The 19,329-nt window shown below is 39.8% G+C and overlaps 1 protein-coding gene across 3 annotated transcripts in view; it reads left to right on the forward strand.

The window, feature by feature from the left end:
• The window catches only part of SLC26A7 (solute carrier family 26 member 7), a 47,035-nt gene that overhangs the window by 9,869 nt on the left and 17,837 nt on the right, over positions 1-19,329 (forward strand). For all 3 annotated transcript variants that reach the window (XM_079796664.1, XM_079796663.1, XM_079796665.1), the window contains 7 exons: positions 1,949-2,059; positions 3,553-3,725; positions 4,953-5,117; positions 7,085-7,237; positions 9,583-9,665; positions 12,987-13,134; positions 15,625-15,738. In XM_079796664.1, the coding sequence (XP_079652790.1) occupies positions 1,949-2,059; positions 3,553-3,725; positions 4,953-5,117; positions 7,085-7,237; positions 9,583-9,665; positions 12,987-13,134; positions 15,625-15,738 (947 nt within the window). The remainder of the gene's footprint in view (positions 1-1,948; positions 2,060-3,552; positions 3,726-4,952; positions 5,118-7,084; positions 7,238-9,582; positions 9,666-12,986; positions 13,135-15,624; positions 15,739-19,329) is intronic.

Raw genomic sequence — 19,329 nt, forward strand, 5'->3', positions numbered from 1 at the left:
AAGGGGTGTTTGTGGTTAATGTCCAACTTCACATTCAGAGCCCCTTGGGAATTTGGCAGTGCTCACAGACCCTGAAACTACTGATGAGATTTATGTGGGAATAGAGTCTCTCCTATTCCTCTACTATATTAACCATTACTGCACCTACAAAACATTTTCCCCCCAAATATCGCAACTTTTAAAGTCTTCCAGTGGTCATTTTTGTGTGTGGATATAACAAACTTGCATTACCAATACATGATTTTTGATCTTTAAAAATAATGAGCCATTAAAAATCTTAAGTTTTTTATTTTCCCTCCAATCTCTCTCTCTCTCTCTCTCTCTCTCTCTCTCTCTCTCTCTCTCTATCTCTCTCTTTTTTCACCCTTCTTTTCCTTGCTTTTCTCCCTATCCTTTTTGGACATCTTTTAACCTAATACCCATTTTTTATTTCATTTCTTTATACTTTTGTTTGTTGTGTTGCTTTTGCTCTTATCTAACTAAGTTAGATGAGGTAATACAAATATCTATCAGCACTTGCAGCAATTTTACCCCAAATTAAGAAAGTTAGAGTTGTAATTCTACTCTTATTGAATGGAACACCCTATTTATTAAACATGGAGAAGAATGTATATAGACTTGAATGGATTTATCAGGACCTTAACTAGCTGTTTAATGCCAAGGACCAGCCACAAACAAGATCACGTTTATTTTGGTCACCTTTAAACCACTAGCAGTCATTTTGACACACTAGAACATTTTTTGATGTGCATGCAACATACAAAGTATGTAGACAGTAGAATCTATCAGGAATGAAAATGAATAGTTATTAGTTACTTCTTACTCTTTGAATAATCAAAGTTGATTCTTTTTTCACTCTAAGAAATTTACCTAAATGACTATATTCATGTGGTCCAGGTATGGGAACTGCATGCATGCACACACTGGCCCAGCCTCTGAGATACACAATCTTAGGCCAGCCAGTCAGCCAGCCAACAAGGCCACTTTGAACGTGTGCTCTTTTTGCCCCAGCCTTTGTCACCTGTCATGTCAGGTGTCTCATCTATCAGTGGTAAAGCTATAAACCCTGCCTCTCTCACAGATGTTATTAGGCAAATAAAATTGTACATGTGAGCCCTAGCCAGTTTTTCTCAGTGGATGGAGCATTGGCCTGTGGAGCAAAGAGCCCCAGGTTCAATTTCAGTCAAGGGCACGTACCTTGGCTGCAGGTTCTGTCTGGGCCTGGGCCCTGTTCGGGCTCGTGCAGGAGGCAACCAATCGATGCGTTTCTTTCACATCCATATTTCTCCCTGTCTTTCCCTCTCTCTTCTGTTCTCCCTAAAAGATCAATGGGAAAATATCCTCAGGTGAGGATTAACAAAACAAAACAAAAACTTAAAAAATAAAAAACATGTGAAAATGCTTTGCTAAGTGTGCGAAGATATTTTGCTGTGATATTAACACTTCTACAGGAAGACACTCAACACAAATATTTTCATGTAGTTACTAGAGGCCCGGTGCACGGATTCATGCACTGATGGGGGGCAAGGCCTACGGGGGATCTGCTCGCTGTGGGAGCACCGCGCATCCTGGTCAGCTGAGTGGCGCTCCTACTGTGGTTTCCGCTCCTGCATTGAGCTTCTGCCCCCTGGTGGTCAGTGCACATTATAGCAACTGGTGGACCAGTGATTCTGCTCATTCTGCCATTCAGTTGCTCGGCTTTTATATATATAGATCTTTGTAACCAAGGACAAAAAGCAGTACTCCAAAAATTTGAAATGAAATGAAATATAAACTAATGAGTGAATTTTCTGTTATTTAGAACCATGATGCTAGTCTCTCATCGAGCAAACAGAATAATAAAATTATGGCTTATCTTGTTACTGAATAAGCCAATATTCATTCTGCTTTGTAATGGACTACATTCTGGGTTATAAAATGGTCTTCGTTATGCTGGTTTTCTTCACAGGGTTGGCCTTTGCCATTCTCTCATCTGTGCACCCAGTGTTCGGTTTATACGGGTCTTTATTCCCTGCCATCATTTATGCCATCTTTGGAATGGGACGTCATGTTGCCACAGGTAATACTTTCTGTTTCTGATGATGCCTCTTGTGTTTGTGAAGAAAAGGGCCTCAGAAGTGACAATGCGTTATTGATTACATTTCTACCTTTACTATGGAAAATCTCAGCAAATATTAGAGCTAAAACATTTCTCTTTCTGTGCCTCAGCCACTCGATACATGTTGTGAACTATTGCTAAATTACTATGTAACCAGTTTATTGTTAAGATTCTTTGCCTTTTTAGCTGTAAAAAGCCCATAAAAGGAAGACAAATGTTCTGATTTTACAATGAAATGTAGAAAATAAGGGCTTTGAGGGATAAAGATAAGAATTTCTAAAATTTAGTGACTTAAATATTGAAAAGTATTTTCCACATAATTGTTCTTTCAGGATTCTTCTGAGCTATAAGCTCTAATGCTCTTTAATTAATATATATCTTTTAGCTTACTTAGCTCTGCATTACCAAATATAATGTGAACTGTCACAAGTATAGTGGTCTGGTAATAGAACGAGATGGCTAAAAACATGGGCTTTAGAGTTAGTCCTGGGTGTATGTCTCATATTTTGCTTGTTATCTGCATAAGCTTAGGCAAAGTTTTAAAGGTTTATTTAATGCTTTCTTAATATTGAAATGCAAAAAAATTCACATGATTATAGTAAGAATTAGATGAGATGATTGATGTACAGTGTCTGGCTTAGTACTTGCTACACAATAAGACATTGAAAATGGTCCCACATTTGTGTGAGACCAGGACAATTTTGGGGAAATACCATTGAACTTTAATTACATTACACAAAAATGGTATATTTAATCATTTTATGGCCACAGCATGTTGTTATACTATAATAAAGGTCTACTCTCCTATGAAAGCACAGAGAAAAGAATGATTAAACCTGGCTTGCATGTTCTGAAATGGATCCTTATGGATATGGTATTGCAGCCAGACCTTGAAAGACAACAGGGTTTGCACAGGTAGATAGAAGAGCAAGCATAGTAGGTGAAGAGCTTCAGATGCATGGAAAGAACTCATATTTAGCCAGTGAGCGTACTGGGGTCTTTATATTTATGATCTTATTTATATTGCTCCAAACTCTGAAGTATAGATATATGACTCCCATTTTACAGATGAGGCAATTTAGACTCACAGTAATATGCTTTGTCACATTAGAGAAACAATGGAAGAGCTAGATTTATGTCTAGTCCATGATCTTAATCCCTACACTGAGGATATTCTCTGTGCCGGTCTACCGAGAGACCGGGATGTGTATGGTCTGGGAAGGAATAGCAAGTAGATGGGTGTGGTTGTCTGTTGAAGGAATGTGTATAACTAGGTAATTTTCTATTTATTCCATGGAGTGGAACAAAGGTTGGAGTAATGGGGGTGCAGAGGTGAGTGTTTCTAATAGATCGACTTGGTTTTACAGTATGGATTCAACTTCAATGGTGGACTTGAACAATTTTTATTGAGTCTGTTGCTAATAGGAGACTCCCCTCCCCATCCCCCCTTTTAGGCACTTTTGCCTTGACATCCTTAATATCAGCCAACGCAGTGGAACGGCTTGTCCCTCCGAGTAGCCAGAACCTCACTAAACAAAGTAACACAAGCATCCTGGGCTTATCGGACTTTGAGATGGAAAGAATCGGTATTGCTGCATCTGTTTCCTTCTTGGGAGGTGTGATTCAGGTAAGTGGTACTGAGATGTGGGGATGAAGAAACTGAGGCAGTGGCAAAGGAAAGGCAGTTGGAGCTTTATTTTTATTCATGTTCACGGGTGTGTCTGTTTAGACGGATAAGGGGCAGATGTGTTTTGTCTTTATGAAAATACGGTCTGGTATAGACAATAGTTACTCTATAAGTACTGGTTGAGTAAATGAGTTAGAATTAATATATTGAAGTTACAGAGAAGTAGTTTTTGACTTTTTAAGAACAAACTTTCTAAAAAGTGTTTTTTTATTTCTGGCTTGGGACCCTGGCTCACGAACTGAGTTGTTTTACTTGGGTTGTTCTTAGGATTCAGATATTTGAATGATTTGGTTTCCTACACAGATAAGAGGGAAAAGCTTAATTCCTCTCTAGAAAAAAAAATTATTGGAAAGAGTGTTTTCCCCAAAAAGACAAAATAAAAATTACAAAAATTCCTAGTTCGTCTTAGCAAATGGATTTATTTGAAACGGCACCAGTGTCTCAGCCTATGATAAACTTGACAAAGCTGGTTTCACTGGCATGGCGTCACATGAGCACTCTTCTAAATAATTATGTACAGTTCTGTACATTAAAACCAACTCAGTCTTCCTGACTGAGATTCCTACCTTATGCATAAGTCCCTGCCCTGGCTTCCAGTCTTACTCTAAGAACTGAAGTAGTTAATCCTTTTATACTCCTAGCATCCACCACCTATGGTTACTCAAAACACATGCTCCCAAGGAGCTTCCTGCTATTTCACTGAAGAAAAAAAGAGGGTGTTACTTTATTATTTTATTTTTATTTTTTTGTCTTGTCAGTCCAGATTCAACCATATTAAGGCACCAGTAATGGTGCCATTTTAGATTTTTAAAATAATTGCAAATATGATCATGCAAATTTGATTTTTCCCCACAGAGCCCCATAGATCAACTGATTTTCTAGAATTTCTTGCTAACATGTATGATTAGGGAAAGAGAAACACAGTGAAGTAAATATTCAGGAAAAAATAACATGTCCATTTTAATTGAAACACTTTTGATTGTTCCTAATAACATTTATTAGAGTCCTGGAACCTGGTAATGCTGTCAAGAAAACTCAAGGGACTGAGCATATAACATTGTCCAATCCCATTTTACATTGGTTCTCCATGTCTGTGTGAAGTGCAGTTTTGTGGGTCATTAAACTGTCTGGCAACCTTGGGAGACTTCTTGTGCTTTGTCCTCTTAGGTGGCCATGTTTGCCCTACAACTGGGCAGTGCTACGTTCCTGTTCACAGAGCCTGTGATCAGCGCAATGACAACTGGGGCTGCCACGCATGTTGTGACTTCACAAGTCAAGTATCTCTTGGGAATGAAAATGCCCTACATATCTGGGCCACTTGGATTATTTTACGTGAGTTTTTCATATGTCTTTGTTCATATATATTTTGGTGTGTATTTCACAAAGTAGGATTAGGTTCATTACAATACTGAGATATTTCCATATTAAAGAAACTTGGGTTAGCCCTAGCCGGTTTGGCTCAGTGGATAGAGCGTCAGCCTGCGGACTCAAGGGTCCCAGATTCGATTCTGGTCAAGGGCATGTACCTTGGTTGCGGGCACATCCCCAATAGAGGGTGTGCAGGAGGCGGCGATTGATGTTTCTCTCTCATCGATGTTTCTGGCTCTCTCTCTCCCTCTCCCTTCCTCTCTGTAAAAAAATCAAAATATATTTTTTTAAAAAAAGAAACTTGGGTTATCTATAATAATAAAAGCAAAATATGCTAAGTAGACCGGACAACCAAGAGCACAAGCAAACTTGGCAATCTATGTGACTGCCCTTGTTGGAAGTTTTATCTCCTTCCTTAAAAACAAGGAGTTTCAGAACTGGAAAACAGTTTCATTCTCAGCCCCGTCTCTGCAGTACATGCAAAGCACTTTTCTAGTTTAAACACTCCTGCAGGCTGCAAAGCAGGAACCAAGAATGTTAATAAAAGGGGATTAAAAAGTCAGAAGGAAAGCAGAGCCCATGACACTTTTTTTTTTTCTGGAGAATGAGATCACAACTAGATATGTACACATGAGGTTTAGATGTGGAGAACAAATCTGGGATTTCTGAGTCAAGAACACATGGTGGTTTGCTGAAAGCCCACATCTCCTTCTCAGTTATTTTGATATTTCTATTGTGAATTTTAGGAATGTTTCATACACCCTGAAAAATGGACAGCGTAAATTGAATGGGAGAGAAACAGAAAGCTCATTGGTAGCTTGATTCAGTCGTGACTTGGGATAGAAAATGTAGCAGGTTATAGGACCTTGCTTTTCATCACTTTGAATATTTCATTCCAATCCTGTATTCCTCTTGCTGCTTTGAAGATTCTTTCTTTGACTTTAACCTGTACACTGAGACAATACAAAATAAAATTGAAAGTAAACTGTAAGAAAAAACAAATAAAAATGAAAAGTACACTCAAATAAAAATAAAGAATACACACACAAATGGATTTATTTGAAATGGCATCAGTGTCTCAGCCTATTTGTCATCTTATTTATAAATAAATAAATATGTATAGATCTATATAGAAGGCATACAGTCTTCTCACTTCTCACATTCTATGTATTTTAGGCAAAACAGACTCCCCCCACTACTTCTCTGGTCCATCATCTGGCCGATTCCTGTTTATCTTCTTTAGGGACAGCTCTGCTGACCTCTAACCCCTCTAAGACACACATGCTTCGGGTGCACCTTCTATGTTTCTAGAACCATAATGAACTAATTTGTTGCTTTAATTGGTAATTTACTCACTAGATGGTTAGCTCTAAAAATACTGAGGCTCGTCTAAATTGTTCACCTTTGTAGACCTAGAATTGAGCATGGTGGTTGGCATAAAGCATGTGGCAATAAAAAGGTAAATAAAATATTGAATGACTGAGAACATGGCAATATTTTACATTAAGCTAAATATCTGATATCATTTAAATACCAGTGCTTAACTCCTTTGTATTTGATTCTCGGATTTGAGGAAGAGTGGGGGGTCCAAGAGAGCCTATGAAATCCCCTCACTGCACTTAACAGTAGTCTCCATGTAACTAACGAGTTTGAGCATCTCTTCTCCTTGAAGTGGCTGGGAAGGAGAAGTCATACATAGTGTTCTTATGCAGAAAGAAGCAACCCCTGAGTTCGCTAGAAGCATCAAGGGCAAAGCCATTTTGTGCCTGCAGCAAATGAGAGCTTTGCACTGACCACCCATCTATACCTCACCTTCCCATCCCACAGCCATTAAGATTGCTTGGTAAACATCACTGAGTTCATTTGGAGTCAGAGGTGGTTACAGTGTGGGTGACCCTGTATTTTCTTTGCATTTCTTCTCATCATTGTAGATCTACACATATGTCTTTGAGAACATCAAGTCTGTTCGCCTGGAAGCCCTGCTCTTATCCTTGCTGAGCATTGTGGTGCTTGTGATGGTGAAAGAGTTAAACGAGCAGTTTAAAAGGAGAATTAAAGCCGTCCTGCCTGTCGATTTGGTTCTGGTAAGTATGAAATCTGCAGTTAACATTCTGCCCTACAATGTCTGCCAGCTGTTGGGGTGACCTGCTGAGGTTCACCATGTTGCCTACAGTAACTCACAGCTGCTCCTACCTCTCATGAAGATGTCTCATTTGTGTGGCTATCCATTCATGTAAGACCAGGAAACATTTGAAGTCACTAATTTTAAAAAGGACACACACACACGTTTTCGGTTATTACAGAATTTCTCATATTCTTGTTATTTTTACCTAAGTACAAGAACATATATCCTAAGACTTTGAATTTGGAGACATTTCTAGAGGGGGCGAGAGTCTGTGGCTATAAATCCCATTCCTTGCTCCTAGCCAGGGACGGGATTTATAGCTAAAATACTGTGCAATCAGCTTGAAAAGAATAAGAGAAGCGTAGCTGATTGGACATATTATATCTAAGGAGCGCTAAAGGAAAACCTAGAGACTGGTCAGAGGAGGGGAGTCATGGAAAGGGGGAGCTCCCTGGGAGCGGGTGCTCGGCTGAGAGGCCCGAGTGATACTGGCTGCAAAGTTTTGCACCTTGTTTTCTACATTACAATCAAAAGAGGAGATGTGAGTGGGTCCCATGGAATCCACTGGTGATAGAGTAGGGAGGTGGGAGAAGGCAAGGTGGGGAAACCTCTGGGATTGGATAAAAAGGATAGACATACTTTTTTACATAGGGGGGTATAGGATAGTTCACAGTCAACAATGAACTCAGTGACAATGAAGGGATCTGTGGTCTCCGCAGAGCAGTGCCTGTGCCTATGTTATCATAGATGCAAAAAGGCAATATTGAGAGATATAGTTAGGGTCAAGATTGACCTTTGTCAAGGAAGATACCGACCTAGGACATGACTACCCACCATAAACTGCTTTTAGTTAAAAAAAAAAAAAAAGTTTGAATTTCAGACCATCCTTTGTGGTTACCTCAGCTCTCTGAGTTTGCAAGGCTACCTCGCAGGCTTTCTCTGACCTAGTCAGGTTAGCATGTGGCCCCTTTTGGTCCACATTATTGATTACTAATCTCTATTAGGAATATCAATGCAATTTCTCAAAAGATACTATTTTCTAAAGCATCCCTTCATGTCACAAGAGACAAGTATTAAGGTTGGATTGTGGTAACTTCACACACACACACACACACACACACACACACACACACACACACTCCTATAGTCTGTTTTTCTCCCCTTCAAAATTAGACATAATTGGGTTTAAGTAGAATAAAACATTAAAAAAAATATCCTATATAATAAAAGGCTAATATGCAAATAGACCGAATGGTGGAACAACCAGTCGCTATGACGTGTGCTGACCATCAGTGGGCGTCAGTGGGTGTGAGTGGCGCTGGTGCCATCAGCGTGTGGGAGCGGAGGTGGCAGCGGGAGCAGGGCTGCCAGCAGACAGGGGACGGGGGGGGGGGGGGGACGCAGTGGGAGGGGCTGGGCAGGGGCACAGAGGATGGGCCAAGACCCGCCCCTTTGCCTACCGCAGCCTTGCGGGCCACAGTTCCTTTCAAGGTGCACAAATTCTTGCACTGGGCCCCTAGTCTATATAATAAAAGCCTAAGCAACCATTATGGCGGAACCACCAGAATGATCGGTCGCTATGATATGCACTGACCACGAGGGGGCAGATGCTCAATGCAGGAGCTGCCCGTTGGTGGTCAGTGCGCTCCCACATGGGGAGTGTCGCTCACCCAGAAGCTGGGCTCACGGCTGGTGAGCATTAAGGAGCAGTGAGCTGGGGGGCTGTAAGGAGTGAGGGGCCCCAGACTGCGAGTGGGCGCAGGCCAGGCTGAGGGACCCCCCCACCCCTGAGTGCACGAATTTCGTGCACCAGGCCTCTATTATTATAGTGCCATTTAATTTTTGAGACTGCAAATTAAGTGCTCTAAAATCTCAGAAGTATTTTTTGAATTTTAAAATTTCCTAATTTTTAAAAATCCATATAACTGCTACATCACTCATGACAATCCTGAGACACATGAGCAATGTTTACTTTCAACATTAATTTTTAAAAAGGTGGCCGAAACCGGTTTGGCTCAGTGGATAGAGCGTCAGCCTGCGGACTCAAGGGTCCCTGGTTCGATTCCGGTCAAGGGCATGTATGTACCTTGGTTGCGGGCACATCCCCAGTAGGGGTTGTGCAAGAGGCAGCTGATCAATGTTTCTCTCTTTCTCTCTCATCGATGTTTCTAACTCTCTATCCCTCTCTCTTCCTCTCTGTAAAAAATCAATAAAATATATTTAAAAAAATAATAATAAAAAAAAATAAATAAAAAGGTGTTTGAAAGGCTACTAATAATTTTTTTTTCAAATGTAACCACACAGGTTATTGCTGCATCATTTGCTTGTTATTATACCGATATGGAAAATACATATGGATTAGAAGTACTTGGTCATATTCCAAAAGGGTAATGTCTTTTTTCTTACTTTTTTTGTTTGTATGTTTCTTTGTTTTTGATGGAAGAAGAGATTAGACTGGAGGTAGGTGGTATTCATTTTATTTCTTTCAAAGAACCTGTAAAGAACAAAATTCTAATTATTTTCTATTTTTTAAGTGATAAAAACAAATAATACACATGTAGAGAAAGACTAACATCTTAGACTGTTTACATATAACTAGGAAAGTTGGTAACTGTTTTTTCAAATTTATTGTTGCCAGTATTACAGTTGTCCCCAATTTCCTATCCCCGTCTGTCCCTCTCTACGCACGCAGCCCTCCCAGGACTTCCCCACACTGTTGTCTGTGTCCATGAGTTATGCATATATGCATATTAGTTCTTTGGTTAATCTCTTCCTGCCTCCCAACTCCTTCCCTCTCAGATGTATTAGTTGATTACTTTATACACATTGCTTCAGATAAAAGATTTGGAAATTATTTACAAAAATATTGGTTTTTTTATTAAATATATATTTTTATTGACTTCAGAGAGGAAGGGAGAGGGAGAGAGAGATAGAAACATCAACGATGAGAGAGAGTCATTGATCAGCTGCCTCCTGCATGCCCCACACTGGGGATTGAGCCCACAACCCAGGCAGGCATGTGTCCTGACCGGGAATCGAACCAGGATCTCCTGGTTCATAGGTTGGTGCTCAACTACTGAGCCACGCCAGTCAGGTGGTTGCTATTTTTTAAATGAGGGCATCACATTTCTAAATTAGAGTCATGTTCTGGTATTTAGTCTTCCCCATTTCACTTACATATTCTTTTGACTACTTTTATTTCACTTAAAACATAGTAAAAGTACCCAAGCATTATCTGAAATAGCAAACCCATAAGCCAGGGTATTGTATAATGGTGAGGGAGAGCGTGGAGTGGAGAAGAGGGCATGGTTTCCTTACTGTCTGAAAGCCTTCCTCTGAACAGTAAGAGGAAGGTTAACAAGAAGAACTGTTCACCCTGAAAGGACAAAAGGTTGTTCCAAGTATAACATGAAAGAGACAAAGGCATCTTCAGGAAGAGGGTGTGTCTTATGGCTCATTTCCTTTTTTTATTTTTATTGTTTAAGGTATTAAAAATAGTAGTACATATGTCTCCTTTTTTTCCCCCATTGACCTCCCCCTGGCCTCCCCTACCCCCTGGCACTTGCCTTCACACCACCCCCATCCCCAGTGTCCTTTGTCCATTGATTATGCTTATATGCATACATACAAGTCCTTCAGTTGATCTCTTACCCCCCCCTTCACCCCTCCCCTTTTAACGAGCTGTATACATACCAATATTTATAAATTTAGGGGAAAGTTAATTATTGAGTCCTCTATAATTTTACCTTTCACTCCCAAATTTTGGTTTCTAACTACTGTAAATGGAGGGAGAATAGAAAACATTTAGAGATTAAAAAGATAATTTAATGCAGTTAGAGGTTAATGGTGATTATCTGGGTCGATTTGGTTTTTGTAAAAAGTTATCCACTTTTCCACCTTCAAAAGTCAGTTTATTGTTTCTTTCTATGTCAGTTTATTGGTGTTAATAATTAGGCAAGCTCAATTTCCATGAAACAAAAGTTCTAATACTTTCAAATGGTAGTACTTTTGTATAGCATATATTTTAGAGTGATATAAGTACTTTTGTTTTGGGGGTAAACTTTAGCAAGTGGGTAAAAAAATGTATGCCTCTCCTCCATCCACACTAATTCTCCCTTATTTTGAGTTAACTTTCCAGACCTAGCCTCTTAAGGAATCAACAAGAGTGTGCATTGAAATGAGACGGAGCTGAGATTGAATCTCAGCTCTACCATTCACTCTGTGATTTAGATCCATTCCCTAGCCGCCTTCCCCATACAGTTAATATGAAAGGGTTGAGCAATCTACTTACTTACTAGATATTAAATGAACATGTATTGCCTTCCCTCTTCCCTGTTTCTTCTTCTTTTTCCCCCAGAGGGAGATATATATATATATACTAGAGGCCCGGTGCACGAAATTCGTGTATGGGAGGGGGGTGTCCCTCAGCCCAGCCTGCACCCTCTCCAATCTGGGACCCCTTGAGTGATGTCCTCCCCTGCAGGCCTGGTTCCCCCCCCCCAACTGCCCTCCCCTGCAGGCCTGGTCCCCCCCAACTGCCCTCCCCTGCAGGCCTGGTCTCCCCCAACTGCCCTTCCCTGCAGGCCTGGTCTCCCCCAACTGCCCTCCCCTGCAGGCCTTGCCTCTCCCCAACTGCCCTCCCCTGCAGGCCTAGTCCCCCCCAACTGCTCTCCCCTTATGCCCCCCCAACTGCCCTCCCCTGCAGTCCTGGTTCCCCCCAACTGCCCTCCCCTGCTGACCTGGTCCCCCCTCCCCCCAACTGTCCTCCCTTTCTGGCCTGGTCTCCCCCAACTGCCCTCCTCTGCCAGCCTGGTCACCTCCAACTGCCCTCCTCTGCTGGCCTGGTCACCCCTAACTGCCCACAACCGCCCTCCCCTGCAGGCCATCTTGTGTCCACATGGGGGCAGCCATCTTTGACCACATGGGGGCAGCCATCTTGTGTCTTGGAGTGATGGTCAATTTGCATATTACTCTTTTATTAGATAGGATATATATATAGCATCCCAAAGTGTCATTAGGCATAAATAAATGATGAGACTTTATTTGGTGCAAGTGATTTTCAAAAGACAATAAGACAATGGTCAGCTATTCATTGAAATAAATATTTTAAATAATTCTTTAAACCTGAGCTACAGTTAACTGTGGTCCTATATTTTGCAACAGAGGGTAGATGTAGCCTTTATGCATATTTTCCCTGACATATGTGATGCATAGTTAAGTGTGCTGTGAAAGGATTGAGTTAGAAACATAATTAAGCTGATGAACTCAATGGCCAATTTAAGGATTAGCTCAGGAAATTGAGGCTCGCAGTAAACTAGTGTCCTCATACAGGTCTATAGTGCTCAAGGCAGGGAATACAGTCTCTCATGCCAGCCAAATAAATATTTGAGAAGGTTCAAATGAAAGAATGCTCCAACTATGCTTTTGTTCTGATACAGAACATTTTTCATCAAATCAGTTCCTGCGGTGAGCCTGGGTGCAGATGGCAGTGGTGTGGTGTTGTCCCTGTGGTGTTCCTTGCGATTTTGCTTTTCTGTTAAATAATGTTGAAAGCAAAGGGCTTTTAAGGGCAAGGCTGCCTGGCTTTCTCGTGGGCATCTTACTTATTCTCTGTGAACTTTGGAGTCACCGCCGTAGTGGAATTCACTGCAAGTTGTTACAGAAATTACATGGAAGTTGATGACTTCATTATGCATTTCTTTCCACAGAATTCCTTCACCTCGAGCTCCCCCCATGAATGTCCTCTCCGCGGTAATCACAGAAGCTTTTGGGGTAGCCCTTGTGGGCTATGCGGCCTCCCTGGCTCTTGCTCAAGAATCTGCCAGAAAGTTCAAATATTCAGTGGATGACAACCAGGTGGGGTATGATCCGGCCCCTCTCCATAGCTATCGTATTGTCATGCTGTGAACTCCCAGATCCTGAAAATGTTGACCCTATGAAAAATATAACTTTCCTACATGTACAGCAAGAATAGATTGGACAAAAACAAGAGAAAAAATATCTAGATCATTTATAGCTGAATATCTGTCCTTTATGGGTTGGTTTATAATTTTATCTTATTTTGAGAAAGAGGGGCATCTTGATTTTCTTTTTAATTTGCTTTTAGGCGGGAATCTAAATATATTACCATTGAGTACTTACTTTTAAAAATGATGGTTTTTAAAGTACAGAAAACACTAGTATTATTCTTCTTAGTAGAAAACTAAAGGACATGAGCATCTACTTTTGGAAGGCCAAACAATGAAGATCATGTTGATCACGTTTCAGAATCTATTTCTCCCAGTGTCTTGGTTTAAGCCCTCTGGCCCCCCATCCCTACAGCTCAGCGGAGATAGCTGTGGAACACTGGTTACAAATGTCAAATCACCTATGTCTAATCTCAGCCTGACACCGGGTGCCCTTCATTATTTTTGTGCCCCAGTTTTGTCATCTGTATAAAAGAAGATCTATTCATTCAACTGATGTGTATAAAATCTTACTAACGTCCCAGGCACTAAGAACAAGGGATACGGTAGTGTACAACACAGACCATATCTTTTCTCAACTCAGAGCTTCCCAGGGGTTTACCCTTGTACTCAGGTTAAAAATCTCTTCACCAAGGTTTACAAAGCTCTACATCCCTATGTTTCTCTATATATCTTTCCTTTCTTTCTTTCTTTCTTTCTTTCTTTCTTTCTTTCTTTCTTTCTTTCTTTCTTTCTTTCTCTCTCTCTCTCTCTCTCTCTCTCTCTCTCTCTCTCTCTCTCTCTCTCTCTCTTCTCTCTCTCTCTCTCTCTCTCTCTCTCTCTCTCTCTCTCTCTCTCTCTCTCTCTCTTCTTTCTTTCCTCTGTTTGCTGTCTGCTTTTCATTGAACCCACCACTGATGATTCTGGCTCAGGACATTTGCACTTGCTCTTCCCTTTTCCAGAAACTGGTCCCCTACATATTTGCATGCCTCCCTTATTTAACTGTTCCCTTATCAGAGAAGCCTTCCCGGGTAAGATGAAATCCTAAACTCCAGACTTTTCCACTCCCTCCTCTGCTGTACTTGACATATTCATCTTTGTTGTCAGCATTCCCTCACTGGAATGTTGTTCTGTAAGGGCAGGGATACTGCTCTCTGTAGGTTACTGGTAACAGGAAAGGCAGAAAAAAAACATCAGGAGGTTTTTACAAGAATCCAGGTAAAATTAGATGGTGTGTAGCAGGATGTAGCAATGGAGGAGATGAGAAGTGGACCGATTCTGGATTGAATGTAGATACCATCTGGGAAAAAGGGAAGGAGTCAAGAATATTGTCATGTGATGCTGACTGATGGGGAGACATATTGAAAAATGTGTCATGAAGCTATTTTGTCATTTTTCAAACATCAGAATTCTCTTTTACAAACCTAGATGGTATCAGCTACTACACACCTACATATACACTGAGTGGCCAGATTATTATGATCTCTGAATGCATAATAATCTGGCCACTCAGTGTATATCCTATATAATAAAAGGCTAATATGCAGCTGAAACCGGTTTGGCTCAGTGGCTAGAGCATCGGCCTGCGGACTGAAAGGACCCAGGTTCGATTCCGGTCAAGGGCATGTACCTTGGTTGCGGGCACATCCCCGGTAGGTGGTGTGCAGGAGGCAGCTGGTCGATGTTTCTCTCTCATCGATGTTTCTAGCTCTCTATCCCTCTCCCTTCCTCTCTGTAAGAAGTCAATAAAATATATATATTTTTTAAAAAGGCTAATATGCAGATTGTCCCCTCAACCAGGAGTTCGACCAGCAGGCAGGCCGGCCAACCGCCCATGTCCCCTCCCCCTGGCCAGGCTGGCCGGACCCCACCCATGCACGAATTCATGCACCGGGCCTCTAATATATATACTGAGTGGCCAGATTATTATGCGTTCAGAGATCATAATAATCTGGCCACTCAGTGTATGGTATAGCCTATTGCTCCTAGACTACAAACCCGTGCAGCATGTTACTACAAAACAGCCCAATAAAAATAATATGATCAAGAAACACAGTAAACATGAGATATATGAGGCTGCTGTCAGTGTTTTAGCCTTGATTATAGCGATTTAAAAGATGGGGGAGAAATTGGCAACAGAGACAATAAATATCTTGTATTTTCCCATAAGGTTGTTATGAGGATTAAATGATTAAAGTACTTAGAATAGTTTCTTCCTCATTTAATCACTTAGTAAATGTCCAGTTTTGTGGGTCTTTTTTTGCAATGGTTAAATCACAACCATTGGAGAGAATAGAAATGGGATATAAACAAGACTCATGGTTTGATAGGTTGTACCTGTGGTCTCTAAAAGTTGATTGTTATTAAGAAATGATGTGTTCCCATATTATCAATCTTCTAGGAATGTTTGGCTCATGGCCTCAGCAATGTGATTTCTTCATTTTTCTTCTGCATACCAAGTGCTGCTGCCATGGGGAGGACCACTGGCCTATACAGCACAGGGGCAAAGACACAGGTAACTTCCTTGTCTAGCAGGGAACTCCCTGGCCTTTACTCTCCTTCTGGGGGAGAGTGCTTAAGAGCGGGCTTCTATCTGAAGTACAGAAGATAGCCTGGCTGGCGTGGCTCAGTGGTTGAGTGGCGACCTATGAACCAGAAGGTCATGGTTCGATTCCTGGTCATTGTGGGCTCACCGGGGCATGCAGGAGGCAGCCAATCAATGATTCTCTCTCATCATTGATGTTTCTATCCCTCTCTCCCTCTCCCTTCCTCTCTGAAATCAACACAAATAGAAATATATTTTTATAAAAGCACAGAAAATAGTTTTACTACTTCGTTTTTTTCTAACTACTTTCAAGGAAGTCTAGTTCTCCTCTCATTCTTGTAAACGTTCCTCCCAAAGCCAATGATTCAGTGAGCTCACTAAAAAAATACCGGGCCAAGAGCAGCTTTACTGCTGGCAGCCTTTGAGCCAGAGCTCTCGCTACTGGAGCCTCTGATTTTCTGTTGCTGCTAAGCTAATCAATTTGAAAAAATTTCCATTTTTGTTCACTTTCTTTAAATGAGATGAAATCAATTAAATGAAAAATTAGTCATTAACATTGAGATTCCTGTATGAATAGATGTAACAAGTATTTAAAATAAGTAATAAGATGTTTGTGCACATGTGATGTTAAAGAAACAATTATTATATATTTTTAGGAACTCAAGTCAACTCAACACTTGAGTGCCTCCTCTATACCAAGAATTATGCTAGATACTGGTAAGATGACAGTGATGACAATGAAGATAATCTGTGATGATTATCATAGTGGTAGTGTTAGTGGAACATATATTGATTCATGTGCCAGGCATTGCACATCATATTTTCTATGTAAACGAACTAACTCATTTAGCCCTTTTTAGGCATCTCTGAAGAAAGTATAATTATGATTCTCAGTTTCCACATAATAAAGTTGAAGAAAAGAGTGTTAAAGTAACTTACCCAGGTCACAGAGCTAATGAGTTAGCAGAGCTGGGATTTTAACCCAGATAGATTTACTCCAGATCTTGCACTGTTAACCGTAGTTCTATACAAGAAAATGCATATATGTGTGAATATAGAAACTCATATTATCTGCTCACCATTATTAAAACAATTCACATGTATTTAACATTGGAATTGAATAAGGATTTATAAACGATTGTATGTGACAGGTCGAACATTTTTAAGAGCCTACCCTTATAGTAAGTCTTTTTTTTTGGGGGGGGGGGTGATTAGAAGAATACATTTGAAAGGGTATGGTTTTTTTACCTTGGGGAGCAAGTGGCAGGAGAAAGATGGGTAAAGACCAGCAGGAGTTTTAAGTATGCTATTAAAAATCGGTAATGGACAGTTAAGGGAATTGCCAGACAGTAAAAGAAACAGGTGAGCTTGCCAAACAAGGATTTCAGTGTAGATTTTGTCTTTATTCAGTGACCTTAAAGAAAAAAGTTACAGCTAAAGGTTGAATGGAAGAACCTGTCATTGTTCCACATCTAGATGTTGCTGTTTACATTCCTTTGTTGAACCTGTATCTTCATAAGCTTTTTAGCAGGTTGATGGCAAACACTCTGTTTCACCATCAACACAGGATCAGAGGCTGTGGACGCTGACAACAGATTTGTTTCATTCTGTCTTTTTCCATGACTATAATGTACCTACTGCCTTATCTTGATTTATAATCAAAGCCTGGAAGACCTACAAAAATGTGTTTTGTAGTCATCTAGGAATAACACAGAAAATATTGCTGCTACTTTTGGTGAAGAAAGTAAATTTTGTATAGTTTATTTCAATGTAAATAAAATGTGAATTTTGTTTAAAAAAAATAGAATCATTTTCTCATCCCTCAACCTGCTTGATTTTAGTAATTTAGCAGCTTGACTATCATGATTTCATTTACATTTCTTCACTCTATTCCTAAGTGTAAAATTTGGTAAGAGTTGAAGAAAAGTAAAATACCTAGAAAATGTTTCTCCTATGGGTAATTAAGGGTGTGAACATTTTACTAGTTAAAACATATAAGTAAGGTGGTACTTAGTGTTTTTTTTCTGAGTTTTAAAAAAAAGTTACAAGTTTATCTTTCTTGTTCTGGCTGCAACTTGCTTTTAAATTTTTTCCTCTTAGTTGATCAGAGATGTATAAGGAAGCAGCACTTTATGTGCAAATTAAAGGGTACTCAAAAAGGCAGTAAAACTTGAAAATATAACTAAATGGGATTATTACAGAATCTTGAAGATAGAGAAGTTTATTATAGCACTGAAAATATCTCATCTTAATTACTTTTTTTTTTTTGGCATTTACTGAGTTGTCCATTTCTGAAGTGATGGCTTGTACTGCATGATCTCACAAATTTTTTTAAAAAATCTAAAGTTTAGCATCTGGATCTCTTATTTATGGAGATAATGAATGCAGTATTTTGAGGACACTGAGGGCAGAAACTATTTTATTATTGATTTTCATGCCTGAGGAGTAGATACATGAGGCAGAACTGATAAAAATTTCTTGTCCAATTAGATGCACTTGTCTTTTGTCCTCGGGCATCAACAATGATGAGGCAAGTGCAGTAAAGAAGCTGACATTTGCCATTTGTTTATCTGACCTATTTTATTTTATGACTTCCCATGTAAGGTAAACAAATAGTATGTTTCACCCATCATTTGTCACTTTTGTAAGTAAGATCCTTTTAACTCTTGAGTTATTTTAACAATAGGACCGAAATTGTAGTTTAGTAAGAATATTATTGTTGATGTACATACAAAGCATCTTGTAAATAAAAAATAGGTTAAATGTTATTTAGAGAAAAACCCAAAGGTAGTTATAATTTACTGTTTTGAAATAGGATTATTTAGTTAAGTTGTATTTTCTATATCATCTTTACTATACTAAGATATTTTTGGAACCTTAAAAAACATTTAGCTTGATGGATCCCAATTTAGTTCATGGTCCATATACCTTCTAATTCCTTAGTTTTAGGACCTTAGTCATATCTCCTTGTTTCCCTATGCCTCAGAGCCTTTCACAGAGTGTAGACTACCTTCCCTAAGTTCATACCTGTAACTAAGAATAAGGGTTTTATTTTCAGATACATTATAAGTGTATGAGTGAAGATCCCACCAAAGGGTGCATGCCATTGTCTTTTATCATGAAATAAACCTTGGCAGTTGTGGTCCTTTTATTTTTTCCATAGAAGCAGTGATATAATGAGTCACTTATTAAGGTATCTGAATAAATTCTGTGATTTGCTCTCTGACGCCTAGCTCTCTCTGGTTTAGTGGAATGACAGCATCAATTTGTGTTTAAAATTTTTTTATCAAAGCCCAGCCGGTGTGGCTCAGTGGTTGAGCATTGACCTATGAACCAGGAGGTCACAGTTCGATTCCTGGTCAGGACACATGCCTGAATTTTGGACTCAATCCCTCGGAGGGGGTGGGGGGAGCGTGCAGGAAGCAGTGGGTTGATGATTCTCTCTCATCATTGATGTTTCCATCTCTCTCTCCCTCTCCCTTCCTCTCTGAAATCAATTATATATATATATATATATATATATATATATATATGTATATATATATATATATATACATATAT

Source organism: Cnephaeus nilssonii (assembly GCF_951640355.1).
Source record: "Cnephaeus nilssonii genome assembly, chromosome: 18".
Lineage (NCBI taxonomy): Eukaryota > Metazoa > Chordata > Mammalia > Chiroptera > Vespertilionidae > Cnephaeus > Cnephaeus nilssonii.